Consider the following 18,749-nt stretch of genomic DNA (forward strand, 5'->3'; position numbering starts at 1 on the left):
GATTTTGGGATGAACACATTGAGCTTGTACCTCCCAGTGCTCTACTTCTGCCACAATCATCAGTGAGAGGAACATCTCATAAAAGGATGAACACTGGCAGCTCAACTTATTCTAATGCCATTTTCAACCGCAACATTCTACTTCAAGGCCGTTGCAGAATGTTAGTACACTCCACAGAACCTTCTTTACATAGTCGAAGGCATGAAACGAGGTTCTGGTGTAAGCATAGCAACACATCAGGGTTGCGCCGCAAATGAAAAGGTATCCAAATTCCTCCAGCTTTTCCCTGTTGCTAAAATACTGTACATTGATGGCATCGAGCTCCTCCAAGGTCAGTTCATTTAAAAGCAACTAATTTAAAATCATCTAAAACAGAGGTTGGCTCTTTCATAAGACTGAGTTGGATTCTGGCGGCCACGGCAGAGTCAGCTGTCATCTTCCTTGGCGGGGCGACAAGTTGATATTTCATTTGAATGCACCGTGCTCTTGTGGTGCGCTGACACGAAGGCTATTACCCAGAGTGCCCATGTTAATAGAGCGGCCAGCACCGTGCGAGCTGCACAGTGGAGCACTTCAGAGAACCAAAACATATTGCATATAGCCTAAGCCCTCAGCATATAGCCTAAGCCCTCAGCATATAGCCTAAGCCCTCAGCATATAGCCTAAGCCCTCAGCATATAGCCTAAGCCCTCAGCATATAGCCTAAGCCCTCAGCATATAGCCTAATCCCTCAGCATATAGCCTAAGCCCTCAGCATATAGCCTAAGCCCTCAGCATATAGCCTAAGCCCTCAGCATATAGCCTAAGCCCTCAGCATATAGCCTAATCCCTCAGCATATAGCCTAAAACCTCAGCATATAGCCTAAGCCCTCAGCATATAGCCTAAACCCTCAGCATATAGCCTAAGCCCTCAGCATATAGCCTAAGCCCTCAGCATATAGCCTAAGCCCTCAGCATATAGCCTAAACCCTCAGCATATAGCCTAAACCCTCAGCATATAGCCTAAGCCCTCAGCATATAGCCTAAACCCTCAGCATATAGCCTAAGCCCTCAGCATATAGCCTAAACCCTCAGCATATAGCCTAAGCCCTCAACATATAGCCTAAACCCTCAGCATATAGCCTAAACCCTCAGCATATAGCCTAAGCCCTCAGCATATAGCCTAAGCCCTCAGCATATAGCCTAAGCCCTCAGCATATAGCCTAAACCCTCAGCATATAGCCTAAACCCTCAGCATATAGCCTAAGCCCTCAGCATATAGCCTAAACCCTCAGCATATAGCCTAAGCCCTCAGCATATAGCCTAAACCCTCAGCATATAGCCTAAGCCCTCAACATATAGCCTAAACCCTCAGCATATAGCCTAAACCCTCAGCATATAGCCTAAGCCCTCAGCATATAGCCTAAGCCCTCAGCATATAGCCTAAGCCCTCAGCATATAGCCTAAACCCTCAGCATATAGCCTAAACCCTCAGCATATAGCCTAATCCCTCAGCATATTTAATTTATTATTATTTTTTGGACGTTGAACTACTGGCAACAGGGAAATAAAATGTGGTCTTAAGATAACATGGCTCAAAATGGATTATATCTAATGTGTCTTTGAAATGAAGAATAAGATACTCAAGTTGTATGTTAAGAGCTCCGTAAAAAACTTCAATGTCAGTGATTATCAGTGGTGTGATGTACGTACGTGCTTCTACACTTCATCGCTTGCTGTTTGGGGTTTTAGGCCGGTTTTCTGTACAGCACTTTGTGACATCAGCTGATGTAAGAAGGGCTTTACAAATGAATTTGATTGATTAAGTAAAAATATGTTGTCGTTGTTTGGGGTATCTGAACTGTACTTTACTATTTATATTTTTGAAAATTGTTCTTTTACTTCACTACATTCCTAAAGAATTTCTGTACTTTTTACTCTATACATTTTCCCTGACACCCAAAAGTAGTCGTTACATTTTGAATGCTTAGCAGGACAGGAAAATGGTTGAATTCACACACTTATCACAAAAACATCCCTGGACATCCCTGCTGCGTCTGATCTGGCGGACTCACTAAACAGATGCTTTGTTTGTAAATTAAGTCTGAGTGATGGGGCGTGCCCCAGGCTATGTATAAATAAATAATAAATAAAAAATGGTGCCATCTGGTTTGCTTAATATAAGGAAATGAAAATGATGTATACTTTAATTTTGATACTTACGTATATTTAAAACCAAATACTTTTAGACTTGTACTCAAGTAGTATTTTACTGGGTGACTTTCACTTTTACTTGAGTCATTTTCTACTAAGGTATCTTTACTCAAGTATGACAATTGGGTACTTTTTCCACCACTGGTGATTATGAACCAGGTCATTTTGGTCCTGGATGCTGATTGGCTGAAAGCAGTGCTATATCAAACATAAACAACTGGGTGGTTCGAGACCTGAATGCTAATTAACTGACAGCTATGGTATATCAGACTGTATACCATGGGTACGACAAAAAATGTAGTTCTAATGTTGGCAGCCAGTTAATAATAGCAATAAGGAACCTCAGTGGTTTGCGGCATATGGCCAATATACCACTGCAAAGGGCTATATCCAGGCACTCTGCGTTGCATCGTGATTAAGAACAGCCCTTGCTGTGGTATATTGGCCGTAGAACATACCACCTCGGGCCTTATTGCTTAAGTAGAACATCTCTGGTATTCTACCCTGAGCTCTTGCACACATATAAACATCCTATCCTCTATAGTGGGTAGTTACCAGGGGTTAAAAGAAGAACAAAATGGAGGACTATTAAAAACGGCAAGATCAAACACTTCCTTTATAGTACATTACCCCAGGCTAACTCAAGGTCTCTGGTGTTAAGGTTAGTGAGTGGATAAGGAAAGGAAAGGCAAGAGAATCCCTAGTCTAGAATCATTCTCTGACCATTGTTAGTGTCTCCTTGCGACACAAGAGCAGACAGCTTAAAGTATGTGTTAGTGCTGCACAATATTTTATTGATGCTATTTTATTGATGCGAAAACGGTTCGGTACTAGAATTGTTGTTACTTTCGGTACTTCTGTCAAATGTGTCTCACGTCAGATACGGATTGAGAGGATCGAGTCTGTCTAGTAATTTGTCTGAATCTTTTCAGGGGGATCAATAGTAAGCTAGCCAGGCTACTTGTACATGCAGTTGACACAGCAAGAGCAACTTTTGAAGAGCAAGCGAGAAAGGGAGAAAATGTTGACAGCATGACTTCTAACAAAAACATTATCTCTCGCCCGCATCTTGTTTACAAAAGTGTCTCCAGAAGTGAACTACGGTAATGATGATGAGGGCCAGCCCACCAAAACAACTAAGAAAGAGGTGTTACAAAGCAGTGCAACAAATGACATTTGCACTGTAACGTTATTCTTCTATATTAAAAAAATGTCAACGCCGACAGATAATTGGTTCGTATGACAATTACAATTAGTGCAATCATCTTAAGATAACTAGGTGAGACAACAACACATCACAATTGTATCAAGTACATTTTCCCTCAACAAATATTTATCAGCAAATTCAGTGTAAGTGGGATTAAAGGAGTACCTTTTTGGGGGGGGTACCTCTTTATTATTTAAGATACTCTTCAAAGAGATAGGGTGTCAGTTATTTTAGAAAGATGGACAGGGACTCCACTATCCTCACTTTAGGGGGTATCTTGTTCCACCATTGGGGTGCCAGGACAGAGAAGAGCTGGGCTGAGCGGTAGCTGCCCTCCTCTAGGGGTGGGCGGGCCAAGAGACCAGAGGTGACAGAACGGAGTGCTCAGGTTGGGATATGGGGTTTGAGCATAGCCTGAAGGTAAAGACGTGCAGTTCCCCTTGCCACTCCAAGTGGGGAGCCAGCCAACAGAGATTTGCAGTAGGCTAGACGGGAATTGACAAGTGCCTGGATTAGGACCGCTTCCAGTTTGAGGAAAGGTCGTACTCTACGGATGTTGTAGAGCATGAACCTGCAGGAGCGGGTCACTGGTTTGATGTTTGCAGAGAACGACAGGGTGTTGTCCAGGGTCACACCAAGGTTCTTTGCACTCTGGGAGGGGGACATCGTGGAGTTGTCAATCGTGATGGAGAGGTCTTGAAGTGGGCAGGCCTTTCACGGGAGGAAGAGCAGCACCTGCGTTTTGTCAAGGTTGAGGTTGTGGGCCGACATCCAAACTGAGATATCTGCCAAGCGTGCAGAGATGCGTGTCGCCACCTGGGTGTGAGAAGGGGGGGGGGGGTATTTTTGTGTCTGACACCATAGGCTGTGTTGATCTCTGCACCAGACAGGATGCTCTTGCCAGCATACTTGGGGTCCAACATGTACGCTGCGGCGTGTATGGGCTTCAGGCAGAAGTCTTCACTCTTTTTGATATTTCAGATCTGCAGTTTCCTCTGCTTGGAGCAACAGTGAAGTGGGCAGGGCAGTACAGATTTCTTCTCTTTCATCTGCAAGCAGTGTCTGAACATCAGACAGGATGGCATTGTCTCCCTCAATCTGTGCAATGGCTACTGCTATGGGTTTCAGAAGTTTCAGGCTGCTTACCACTCTCTCCCAAAATACACCATCCAGGAGGTTCCTCTTGATGTGGCTGTCCATATCGGCAGATCGGCACATGATCATTTCTTGGAGACTCCTTCCTCTTCAGGAGACTTTCAAACATGATGACAACACCACGGGTGTTGCTGGGCAGCTTCAATGTGGTGCTCTTATTCTTCTCACTTTGCTTGGTGAGGTAGATTGCTGCTATAACTGGATGACCCTTCACATACCAAACCATTTCCTTGGCTCTCTTGTAGAGTGTATCCATTGTTTTATGCACTTGGCCAGATGATTCTGCATTTTTGTTGCATTCTCCACATATGATTTTGCACAGTATTTGCAAATGTACACAGCTTTTCCTTCTACATTAGCTGCAGTGAAATGTCTTCACACATTAGATAGTGCCCGTGGCATTTTCCTATATAGATTTTAAAAAGGAGTAATAAAAAAACGAATACAATTCCATGTACAGATAAATAGTTAAGCAGTTAGATTAAACAACTGGAAACAGGTGAATTAACACTGTTCAGTTAGCGGGCTCAACCAATCTAAAACCCACATGGTAGCAAAGAGTAACTAGCAGAAATTGTTAACAAGCTAGAAATGATTTGAACACACTGCTGTAGGCTACCATTTACTAGTTCATGTAATCATGTATGTCATATAAAATATATTCACCACACCCAGAATGCAAAACTTACCAGAACGCATGTAGTCCTTGGCTCAGACAGAGTAGTAGTGTGGGCTCAATAGCATCTCATTAGTGTGCAATATCTTGAGAATCAGCTGTACATGCGATGAAAGAATGCACTGTGCATGCAGAGGGTTGCAATTCCATTGATTTGGGGATAGTTTAACCAAACTATGCAACAATACCCAGAATTGCCGTATGTGTATCCCACAAAAAAAGGTTCACTGTTATAAGCTAATTTTTTGATGAATTTAAGCAAAATTCCCCAAATTTCCGGGCTTAACTTCCCATGGAAAATTCCCCGTATTTTCCAAGAAAATTTCCGACCCTTTGCAACCCTAATGGAAACACATCTCTGCTGGGAAAAAATGTGTTTTTATGCGGATTTTAGAACATTTGCATGAAAATCTGTCACCAATTAGATGGAAAGCTAGCTACTAACTGCATGACATTCATGTGAGCATTATAATATGATTACAACAAAAAAAGTCATGTGAAATACTCTCTATGACAACAATATACTGTATTTAGACTACTTTGCATTTCTCTGGGCTTTCTAACAGTACCCAGCCAGCAGCCCTGTGAAGGCATTGCACCCTGGGAGTTGAAAAGCACTGAAAAGAATTGTAGTATCCTGTGTAAAAATCCATTGTAGACTATTGCAATATCGAAGCTTCAGAAATCAGCTTCAAAGTGTTTTGTTTATGTTGTTTTGGAACTAAACTCTTAATTTAATACATTAAATCATGTATCTGTAATGAATAATGAATCTTAGGTCTAATACATGTAATTTGACCCAATGTTATGGCCATAGATTAGCAAATGAACCCTGCTATGTTTCAAATTACATTTTTAAACAGTTTAGATGTAAAAATTAAAAATAAAATACTTTGTATGCTCTGAGTCCCAGAAATATTGTTCTGTTATAATATGGCATTTTATTTTTTTAAGAAATTGAATGTAGAAGATATTCTATTGGTTATTTTAGTGGTTCTACCAGTTATCAACATATTGTGCAATGTTTAAAAAAATAAAGCCAGTGGTTATTCTGTGACTAGCTAATACGTTTTCTTTATTTTTGGTGTGGTATTGTTTCGGCATTGAATATCGTGGTACTAAACCTAGTATCTGTATCGCAGTCAACATTCGGGTTTCACGACCACACTAATGCTGAGCCACGGTCTGGCTTAGCAGCACTGTATGTGATATACTGCAATACTGAGTGTATTCACTCAGATTTAAGACACATAGAATGAAAATGACTTTCAAGCCACATAAGTCTGGGACATATTACCAATGCTGGACTGCCATCATGCAACACAGATTAATTGGTCACACTTAAATTGCAATATTGAAATGAAGTACCCCTTACACACTTTAAACCCATTATTTTACACCCATTAATTTAGAAATTGGATAGAGCTGTAATTCCAGTTCACAGTAGAAGAAGGAAGCAGTATAAAATCGACTGATTTATGATAAAAACATATTTTATAGGTAGAGCTTACAGAAGTGTAGCAGCAAAGGCAGAGGTTGTGGAGGCAGAGGTAGTGGAGGCAGAGGTAGTGGAGGCAGAGGTAGTGGAGGCAGAGGTAGTGGAGGCAGAGGTTGTGGAGGCAGAGGTAGTGGAGGCAGAGGTAGTGGAGGCAGAGGTAGAGGAGCTAAAGCTACATTCCTCGAAAAAAGGTTCTCCAAAAGGGTTCTCCTGCCAAAAGGAGAACCCTTTTTGGTTCCAGGTAGAACCATTTTTGGTTTCAGGTAGAACCCTTCTGGATTCCATGTAGAACCCTCTGTGGAAAATGTTCTTCATGGAACCCAAAAGGGTTCTTCAAAGAGTTCTCCTATGGGGACAGCCAAAGAACCATTTAAGGTTCTAGATACTGTAGCACCTTTTTTTCTACGAGTGTATAGCACAGCAACAGCTTTAGACGTATGGTATAGGAGCTGGTTAATCAGAGAGAGTAATTGTGAGAGAAATTCAGCCTGGATTACAGTGCATAAATTATAGCCTTAAATGAAAAGAGAACCAACATCCTTAACCTCAACGATTACTATTTTTATTACCTTCATTTAACTAGGCAAGTCAGTTAAGAACAAATTCTTATTTTCAATGACTGCCTGGGAACAGTGGCTTAACTTCCTTGTTCGGGAGCAGAAAAACTGATTTTTACCTTGTCAGCTCAGGGATTCGATCTTGCAACCTTGCGGTTACTAATCCAACGCTCTAACCACTAGGCTACCTGCCACCCGATTCTGTGTGGCTGGAATGAGCCAGATTTCTAACATCTCTGACCTGCTGAAGCAGAACTGAGAGAGAGAGGCCAACCCACACACATCCCTGGAATCAGAGTGGGAGGCTGGGGAAGGGATTTGCACAGCATAATAAATTATATCAGAAAAAACATATCGGGGAAGGCTCAAGAGAAGAGCAAGACCTGCCTTATGCACTCTCTTTGACAGCCTTTGGGGGGAACTAGCTTGCATTTAACTTTTTATGTTCCTGTGCCATAACTGTGCTTATTAGTATTTGTCAGTGCAGATGATATAATGGTATAGTAGTGGGTCAATTTTTCCATATGATACTCTAAATTATGCAAAACGATATTTGACAGAATTCCATAATGAGTAGAAAACAACTCAAGGGTTAAAAGTTAATGCCAAGATTAAACTGCACAATTATGAGCATTAAGTGCTGATTAGCTAATATAATCACAAGAATGAAAAGATGATATATAATTATAGGGTTTCATTACCCATTATCAATGAGCAGCCCTGCAGCTGAACCAACAACTTGTTTTTTTTTTAAAGCAGACAGGTATGAAGCCTATAACTTGTTATAAGCATCTATGAGGGGGTCATACATGCTTGACAAGTTTTACAATGCATTATAACCACATTATAATAACCACATGCGTTATACCTGTTTGCTTTAAGTTCATACAACAGAGCTTTAGAGTAAATAGTAAAGAATACATTACAACTAAATCAAAAATAGACCTCTCCATTGTTTCTTTGAAATCCCGACCACAAAGTGTGTTAAAAATGTCCATAAAAGAAAATATCTGTAAGTATCTTTATCCAGTAGGAGATGAAGTAGGTGGCTACATTAAGCCATATGTGATCCCAGGTCTCAATGAAGCTGAAAGCAGTTTCTGCATGTCTTGTTTTAGTACACATGCAAGGCGGAGGGGATTAAGCATGGATCCACACTACACTTTGTTTAACAAGCACAATGAGCCAGGAACAAGTAACTGAGCATGGCAGCAGACAGATAGAGCCATAGAGGAACCATTCTACATCAGACAGCTGGCGATTAGACCATGTCTTCTTATGGCCCCAATGATCTCTCCCACCTCTCTGTCATGGTTTTCAACAGTCACTTGTAGGTAAGACCCACCAATGAAATGCTGATTGGTCTTACATTTCCCACCACACCAACTCTTAAGAGGCCCTTGAGACATGCGTCAATGGATCTGTACATTCGTTGGGTAGGGATGCGATTTTAAGGAGAAGGTAGTAAAACTATTTTCATTTGCTCCATCCCAGTTAAAGGTAAAAGGGCTTGATATACAGGTCTCAATTGAAAAAGATTATTCATCTCAAGGGACTTTCTGGTTAAATAAAGGTTCAATAAAAACTGCTGTTTTTCATGTGTATATTGATTTGTCTCATTGTGATGCAGGTTCCTATATGTATGAAGCATTCCGAATTCATACAAAGCGAAGCAAGTATATTTATGAAAGTTTCCCAGTGCTACTAATGAGATCCAATTAGTTGGTTGGATTTCAGTCCATCTTTCCTCCTGACACATGAAGCTATGACACACGAGGCGAGTCAAATGTCACCATTATTAAAGCACATGAATTCCTCATTTCTAGGACTTCCACTAGACTACAGTGCTGCCAGGTGTACAAAGATCAGGCTTCAACAGCCAAAATCAGGTCATATCAAAATACTCCCCCCTTCCTCCAGTCATGCAACCTTACCAGCACTTGACATTTGTGACAGATGGGACAGCTCTTTCCACCCTTAATGTGGAGCCTGTCAGATCACTGGAACTTACATTTTGACGCACAGGTATCAGTTGGAATAACATATCCCATCAGAGAAGCTATCCATGGCATTGGTAGGTAGAAATGTATGCCTAAAGCCCCAGTCAGACTCTCTCTCCCCTGCTATCCATACTGAGGAGTTAGAGTGAACTTAATGTGCAGTGATGTGGCCGGCAGCAGCTGATAGATTCCTCACGGAGTTATCTCTAGCCACTGATTAAAGGAGTCGATAGCCGAAGCAGTAATTGGGTTTAAAGGTTCAATGCAGCCGTTTTCTTTTATCTCAATAGCTTCTTAGAAAAATATTATTTCTCAAGGAAGAATTTTGCTAGGACTGTCTGGTGTCTGGGAGTAGTCAGAGAGTGGCTTAATTGGAGGAGCCTTGTGTTCCATTAATAAATGGAACACAAGTCACTGTAATAATGTAACTTCAATCATGTTTACATATTTGGCATATATCGCACTCATCTCATATGTATGTACTGTATTCTATACTATTCTACTGTATCTTAGTCTATGACGCTCTGACGTTGCTCGTCCGTGTATTTATATATTCTTAATTCCATTCCTTTACTTACAGTTGAAGTCGAAAGTTTACATACACTTAGGTTGGAGTCATTAAAACTCGTTTTTCAACCACTCCATACATTTCTTGTTAACAAACTACATCAAGGCCTACCTTCAAACTCAGTGCCTCGTTGCTTGACATCGTGGGAAAATCTAAAGAAATCAGCCAAGACCTCAGAAAAAAAATTGTAGACCTCCACAGGTCCGGTTCATCCTTGGGAGCAATTTCCAAATGCCTGAAGTTCATCTATACAAACTATAGTACGCAAGTATAAACACCATGGGACCACACAGCCGTCATACCGCTCAGGAAGGAGACGTGTTCTGTCTCCCAGAGATGAACGTACTTTGGTGCGAAAAGTGCAAATCAATCCCAGAACAACAGCAAAGGACCTTGTGAAGATGCTGGAGGAAACAGGTACAAAAGTATCTATATCCACGGTAAAACGAGTCCTATATCGACACTACCTGAATGGCCGCTCAGCAAGGAAGAGGCAACTGCTCCAAAACCGCCATAAAAAAGCCAGACTATGGTTTGCAACTGCACATGGGGACAAAGATTGTACTGTTTGGCCATAATGACCATCATTATGTCGGGGTGCCTTGCTGCAGGAGGGCATGGTGCACTTCACAAAATAAATGGCATCATGATGTAGGAAAATTATGTGGATATATTGAAGCAACATCTCAAGACATCAGACAGGAAGTTAAAGCTTGGTCGCAAAATGGGTCTTCCAAATGGACAATGATCCCAAGCATACTTCCAAAGTTGTTGCAAAATGACTTAAGGACAATAAAGTCAAGGTATTGGAGTGGCCATCACAAAGCCCTGACCTCAATCCCATAGAAAATTTGTGGGCAGAACTGAAAAAGCGTGTGTGAGCTAGGAGGCCTACAAACCTGTCTCAGTAACACCAGCTCTGTCAGGAGGAATGGGCTAAAATTCACCCAACTTATTGTGGGAAGCTTGTGGAAGGCTACCCGAAAAGTTTGACCCAAGTTTAAAAATGTAAAGGCAATGCTACCAAATACTAATTGAGTGTATGTACACTTCTGACCCACTTGGAATGTGATGAAAGAAATAAAAGCTGAAAGAAATAATTCTCTCTACTATTATTCTGACATTTCACATTCTTAAAATAAAGTGGTGATCCTAACTGACCTAAGACAGGCAATTTCTACTAGGATTAAATGTCAGGAATTGTGAAAAACTGAGTTTAAATGTATTTGGCTAAGGTGTATGTAAACTTCCGACTTCAACTGTAGATTTGTGTGTATTGCGTATATGCAATTGTTAGATATTGCTGCACTGTCGGAACTAGAAGCACAAGCATTTCGCTACAGCCACAATAACATCTGCTAAACACGTGTACGTGACCAATAAGATTTGATTTGGGCATTTATTGTCATGAGTATTGTCCTGGAGGCAGAACTGGGCGATGTCCCCTTGGAGAGGCCAGCTGCAAAGTCACAATTGGCTAAATTGTATAAATTCATGAAAACAAAAATGTGCTTTTTGGTCTCAAGGTTAGGGTTGGGCATTAGGGTTAGCAGTGTGGCTAAGATTAAGGTTAGGTTTAAAATATGATTGTATGACTTTGTGGCTGTGCTAGCTAGTAACCACTCTGCAGAGCTGCCTCCAGAACAAGATTCATGACGAAAGACGCTAACCTGCCAGAGAGGAGGGAAAACTCTCTTTGTTATTCGTCTATTCACTTACACTGAGTATACTATATGAGTATACTATATACCAAACATTAGGGACACATTCGTCAGGACATGGACGCTGCAAGGTGTTGAAAGTGTTCTACAGTGTTCTGGCCCATGTTGACTCCAATGCTTCCCACAGTTGTGGCAAGTTGGTTGGATGTCCTTTGGCTGGTGGACAATTCTTGATACACACTGGAAACTGCTGAGTGTGAAAAACCCAGCAGTGTTGCAGTTTTTGAAACATACTAACATACCCCGTTCAAAAGCACTTAAATATTTTGTTTTGCCCATTCACCCTCTGAATGGCACACATACACAATCCATATCTCAATTGTCTCAAGGCTTAAAAATCCTGTTTTAACCTGTCTACTGCCCTTTATCTGCACTGATTGAAGTAGATTTAACAGGTTAAATCAATAAGGGATCGTAGCTTCCCTATCTGGATTCACCTGGTCAGTCGTTGTCATGAAAAGAGCAGGTGTTCTTAATGTTTTATATACTCCGTGTATACTGCCTGGTGATGCCACCCAGACAAAGAAGCTGAAAGAAGCTCTTTTCAAACAACTCTCACACTAAATGTGCATTATCATAATTTTCACAATTTCACAGTATTATCCCAACCTCATAGTGTGGAAATACATATAAAATACAAGAAAATAACGTTTTTGACTGCATTGCCCCTTTGACCTGCTGGGTCCTGCCTCACTGCTTAGTGTTTATAACCTAGGAACGGGCTTTACCAGGGTGCTGCAGACTGGCAGGGATGGCTCATCAGCTAGGTCCACACTGGATGACTAAGGGGGGCAGAGGTTAAAAAAATAATCTATATCTATATATACACTTAAAAAATACAAACGAGACCAAACAGACGTTTTAACAACTAGGATTAACAATGGGGAAGCAGGTAGCCTAGTAGTAAAAACGTTGAACTAGTAACCGAAAGGTTGCAAAATCGAATCCCAGAGCTGACAAGTTCAAATTCTGTCGTTCTGCCCCTGAACAAGGCAGTTAACCCACTGTTCCTAGGCCGTCATTGAAATTAAGAATTTGTTCTTACCTGATTTACCTAGTAAAAAAGTGTAATCCTCATGCAGAGCAACACTTTGGCAGAACTAGAAAATCTCAAAAACTGTCCATAACGCATTAGTGCATAGCCTATGCAAATGCAAATGTACAAGTACATCGTTAAGCAATTAGCAACATCCAAGGATCTGTAAACAAGTGCACCACACCCGTTATAGCCTTCCAATTAAAAGCAGGAGACATGCGCATTTTTAAACAGTGGTATAATGGTTCATATTATGTCCATTACGCTTCGAATCTTGATAATGACAAAATATCCATCTCATACCCCTCAATCTCCCGTTACCTGTACAGACTGCAGCCACTCTACCCTTGTGAGAAAAAAATGTTCACTGACTCAAATCATCAGCTCTTGATTGAAAGATAGTGCTTGACTATTAATTTATTAAATTGAACAGTAGGCTACCAACGGGTCCCCGCCACAATCGTTTCGAAATCGGACGGTATCCACTCACCCATATCGACGCCCCTGGCTTGTCTGCGGTGTTGGGAGGCGTAATCCCCAGCACAGATCACTTCGCAGTTCTCCACCGTTCTCCAACACTCCGCTTCGTTCTTTCCGCGGGAAATGCGCGCAGCGCCTCACTAGACAAACACGAAGACTGGCTCACCTGCTCTCATGTTAAACGATTAATCTAAACGTTATTAGTTTATATACCCCAAATTCAAGTGTACCCCCATGACTATAGGCTATCCACGATTTGTTAACTTTCAGTCATATTCAGAATTTCGTCCAAGTTAGGCATGAATCTAGGTTATTTTCGACGTAGACTAAATACATTTTATTACCGACGCACTGAACTCATATTTTTGTTCGGATGTGGTTTTACCCACAGCAGGAATACACAAAATAACGATAATGCTAAAGGCAGGATGAAAAGTTTAAATACAACTCTCTACATTTTGCTAAAAGAATAAGAACAGCCTTTGTCGATGCCCTCATAGCTGTCTTGCCACAAACATCCAGATAAATCGTCGAATTCTGAGGGAGAGCAGAGAAATCAGGGCTGGCATTGTTGTGTGCAGTCTGATGCGAGCGTGCGGCCGTGATTGCGCGCGCCTGAGCTTGTCTGTGTCCCTGATGCCTGTGTTTGTGTGTGTGTGTGTGTGTGTGTGTGTGTGCTGTGTGCGTGCGTGTGCGTGTGTGTGTGTGGGTGTGTGTGTGTATCAGGTAGAGCTGCAGCAGTGGAACCGACAGTTTAGTCTGCAGATGTCTCTGTCAAAGAGCTGCTCCACACAGCTCATGGTTTCCGATTTATGTTTTATGCAACCCTTCTCTTTCTACCTCCTCTTCCCAAAACACTCTGTATCGACCTACCGACTTGATTCAGAAGATAAACTCACACACATTGAGGAGTACTGAAGGCTGTTTATATGTATGTCATCATTATGATTTACATGAAGCGATCATTATACCATGGGTCATCATAACTCACCGTAGGTAATTATAGGGGATGAAAATTGTAGACCTGCGAGTCAAATCTGAACAAGGATAGACACATGCTGTTTGAAAAGCATCAAGGGCCAAATTATTCTCATTAATCTGCCGGTCAGACAAGCCATCTTATTTCCAAGCTGTTTCTGTGATCTGAGAGCATGTCAAAGATGATCTAAACTCAAGTTGAAAAGGTTAGGAGGAGAACAGGTGCAGAATGCAGAGTTCAGTATCAGACTGGCAGCTTTGACATTAGAAGTTGATTAGATGTACAATAACCCCCTTGGTGTTAGTTTCCTAGTTAATTAGCCACCATCATCTCATGCAACCAATCATACACATGAACAGGTGTCATATCAGGGACAGGGATACCACTTTGATTCAAGTGTCTATGAATCATCTCAAGGCCATTGTTACATCATACATCACATACTGTACAGTACCAGTACTGCAGTGCACAGAGAGCTTACTATCAGTATTTGTGGATGGTTCCATTCAGGCCAAGCAGGATTTAGCCCTTTCCTGCAGTCAATTAACAAAAGTGCCCTCTTTGGCCTCATGGGTGAGAATGTTATTAATATTTTTCATAATTTCATAATTCACTACGATTATCACAAATAAAATGACGAATATCATGTGTTATATGTTAAACAGTTTAGTCATATTTCAGACTTCTGTGATGTATATAAAGTGTAATATTGGAATGCAAACTCAAAATTGAATACATTCCAACTCTATATCTGCCATGGTACAGGTATCTTCTTTTTTTGTAGTTGCCCATAACCATGTGTGGGAGGTGTATACTTTTGTTTCAAAATAGATTTGTGTCCCTGTTTTAGCCCACTGCAGTAAAGGTTAATAGCTTGTGTTTGAGGATTGACTTGTGAGGCTAAATGGCACATGTCACATGCATTTTACATAAGTAAATCTATGGGCACTTGTGTTATCTGATACTCTTGACATGAGCCAGGATCATTCAAGCACAAAAGGTCACAATTAGCATAATTAGCCGTTGTTATCATCGCCAACCATTTCCTTCAGAGTGGGTTTATTCACAGCCATTAAAACTGAAGTCGAGTACAATGGTTTTTGTCTCCGTTATTAGCTTATTCTCTCATTATTGAGCATTATTAGCTCTAGGCTTTGTTTTGAGTAGGCTGAAACAGGCAGCTTACTCCCACTCTTCACCTTAGTTTCACATTTCAGCATAAAGCATAAAAGAGAATGAGATGGCTTGAAACAAGGTCTGTTGTATTGTGGAGAAAGTGTTTGTTTCTATCTTTACTTACACATGCTTGCAATGTACTGTTATTTATAGCAATAACTGCAACTAGTGTCATTCAATTAAATGTAATACATTTCAACTGAATTTAATGAATTTCAAAATAACTTTGTCTCTGAAGGGTTGTTATAAAGCATAACACACATCAAAGCATAGACGTTTACCATTCACAGAGTGTGACTAGAAACGACTGACATAGAAGGTTAGAAGAAGGTTTGTGTCTTCTACAAAGTAATGAAGTCTCTTTCATCAGAAGCTCTGCTAATGTTAACTTTTCACAACAACCTCACTGTCAGCGTCACTCAATATAAAAAATTTAAAAAAGGATTCTTAAGCACATCGCACTCTCATAGACCCAGTGAAAACATTTTGGTTGAGTAAGACAGCTGTTGAAAGGCAGAAGAAAGAAGAGGATATTTAAAACCTCCTTCATTGCAGCTTGTGGCTGTTGTTTTTGTATTGATTGAGAGGACACAATGTATGAATCAGAATGATTGGGTGATTGGGTTGGAACGATAGTGAAGACTGAAATTTCACTACATATGAGAGGCGAACCTGTGACCTGTTCAGATACTCTCAAGTCAGAGCAGACCCAAGGGGTTCCCCTCTCATCCCTGTCAGTAAACTGTCCTTACTAACATGAAATATCACTTCAGCAGTGCCATGTGTGTACTGTATGTGTGAATGTCCTTCTTTCTTTCTTTCTTTCTTTCTTTCTTTCTTTTCTCACTAGAATCTGAGGAAATGGAATGTGGATGTGTTACTGTCACGCTGGTATAAAGGATTTGGAGACAGGCGCAGGAATACACAAAAGGTTTTTTTAATACCCCTAAAACAAACACGTATACAAAAACACTGGGCTGTACCCAAACAAAAGAGCGAGGGTAAACCTTGTTGAACGACACGGGACAATACCCGTAATACACAATATATAAAGCACGCAGCATAACAGCTGCACCAACGTATAGGTACTCACACCACCAACGCATAGGTACTCACACCACCAACGTATAGGTACTCACACCATCAACGCATAGGTACTCACACCACCAACGTATAGGTACTCACACCACCAACGCATAGGTACTCACACCACCAACGTATAGGTACTCACACCACCATCGCATAGGTACTCACACCACCAACGTATAGGTACTCACACCACCAACGCATAGGTACTCACACCATCAACGTATAGGTACTCACACCACCAACGCATAGGTACTGACACCACCAACGTATAGGTACTCACACCACCAACGTATAGGTACTCACACCACCAACGTATAGGTACTCACACCACCAACATATAGGTACTCACACCACCAACGCATAGGTACTGACACCACCAACGTATAGGTACTCACACCACCAACGTATAGGTACTCACACCACCAACGGACAAGGGAACAATAACCGACAAAGACAGAGGGAACAGAGGGTGCATATATAACACACTAATCAGGGGAAATGGGAACCAGGTGTGTGTAATAAGACAGTCTGGGGTTGATGATAATGAATCCCGTTCAGTGAAGCCTAGAAAGCCGGTGACGTAGACCTCCAGAACTGGTGAACAGAATGAGCAGCAGTACCGGGAGGGGAACCGTGACAGTTACTTTATGAACTATTCTCTCTGCTGAAGATTTGGGGGATTAGAAATCGTTGATACTACCCATAAAACTATAGGCTCGTAATTGAAAAAATGTTATCACATTTGGAAAGTTAAAGCAGAAAAGGAAAAATGATTTACTGTGTTAGTGTGTGTTTTCAGTGAATTTATGTAAATCACGAAGCTCATCTGCATTTCCTGCAGTGCAGCAAAATTGTCAGCAACAAAAACCTGTATATGATCTGATTCTAGGAATTTCTCACACTTATTGTTCAAGGTCAAAATCTCTGCAGCATAAAATATCAGAAAATAATTGACTTTGTTTGTCTAATTGCACAGTACTGTACTTTACAGTACAACATCATGTAAATTGTTTATCTGCATTGCAACAATACTTCTACTGTTAAATCTAATTAGTAGTTTATTGACATGCCATGGATTCAAAATGACTGAACATAATTGCGTTCTGATGAACACAATAAGTCGTTGTACGTTTGTTTACTAATCTATTATTAATTAAGAGTAGAGCATAATTACTTTTGATATGAATAAACCACTGTGTGCCAGCCAACCTATCGCTCTACTGTTCCCACACAGCAGCAGAGCACATTATCTAAGAGCTCTTTTCAATCTATATCGCTGAAGTTCAGCGCTACACTGTGATTGTATCTGATGGAGTTCAGATGAAGGTAAGTTGACGAAGGAGGAATGTAAACAATGTCTTCTGTTGTGGACGGCCCTGATTCTCTCTCCTCTGAGCCTGTGTGTTTCTCATGCGTTCACTTCTTTTACACTGAACCTGAATGGTTTTACCCATCCCAAAGGTGTTCAGACTTATATAGGCCTTGTAAACTCATGAATTAGTAAAGACAGAGGGAGGCAAACGTGCTGTAATTCCATTTAACACATCTCTCCTGGCTCCTTGACAACATGGTTCTCTAACCAACAACGACGAGTTAGCCTATAGGGAGGGGGTAAATGAACTGGCATTATGGTGCCAGGACAACAACCCCTCCCTCGACGTCAGCAAAACAAAGGAGTTGACTGTTGACTCCAGGAAGCAGAGGAGGAAACATGCCTGATCCACATCAATGGGACTGCAGTAGAGAGAGTCAGCAGTTTTAAGTTCCTCTGCATCCACATTACCGAGGACTCCACATTACCGAACAACACCAACACTCTTGTCAAGCGGCTCCCAGGTGGCGCCGCGGTCTAAGGCACTGCATCTCACTGCTAGATGCGTCACTACAGACCCTGGTTTGATTCCAGGCTGTATCACAACCGTCCGTGATTGGGTGTCCATAGGGCGGCGCACAATTAGCCCAGCATTGTCCGGGTTAGGGTTTGGCCGAGCTAGGCCGTCAATGTAAATAAGAATTTGTTCTTAACTGACTTGCCTGGTTAAATATGATTTTTTTCTTAAAAGCATTTCTACTTCCTAAGGCAGCTGAATAAATTTGTTATGCCACCCTGTGTCCTCTCCAAACACTACTGCTGCACCACCGAGAGCATCTGGTTGCATCACGACCTGGTATGGTAACCGCTCCTCTCACGATCGCAAGGCCCCCCAGCGGTTGCTGAAGATGGCCCAGTACATCACTGGGACCGTGCTCCCACCCATCAGGACATCTACTCAAAACGGTGCCAGAGGAAGGCCTGCAGCATCATCAAGGTCCCCACACAGCCCAGCCACAAGCTGTTCACTCCGTTTGATACCAACAGGCTCAGAGACAGTTCCTATCTACAAGCCATCAGACTGCTGAATTCCTAAACTGGA

The 18,749-nt window shown here is 41.5% G+C and overlaps 1 protein-coding gene across 1 annotated transcript in view; it reads right to left on the reverse strand.

The window, feature by feature from the left end:
• Positions 1 to 13,702, reverse strand: part of LOC109874344 (leucine-rich repeat transmembrane neuronal protein 4) — a 64,816-nt gene extending 51,114 nt beyond the window's left edge. Inside the window, exon 1 of the mRNA XM_020466213.2 lies at positions 13,102 to 13,702. Coding sequence (XP_020321802.2) covers positions 13,102 to 13,105 — 4 coding nt within the window. The 5' untranslated portion in view covers positions 13,106 to 13,702. The remainder of the gene's footprint in view (positions 1 to 13,101) is intronic.
• Between the last annotated feature and the right edge of the window lie 5,047 nt (positions 13,703 to 18,749).

This window comes from Oncorhynchus kisutch, linkage group LG29 (genome assembly GCF_002021735.2).
Source record: "Oncorhynchus kisutch isolate 150728-3 linkage group LG29, Okis_V2, whole genome shotgun sequence".
Taxonomy (NCBI): Eukaryota; Metazoa; Chordata; class Actinopteri; order Salmoniformes; family Salmonidae; genus Oncorhynchus; species Oncorhynchus kisutch.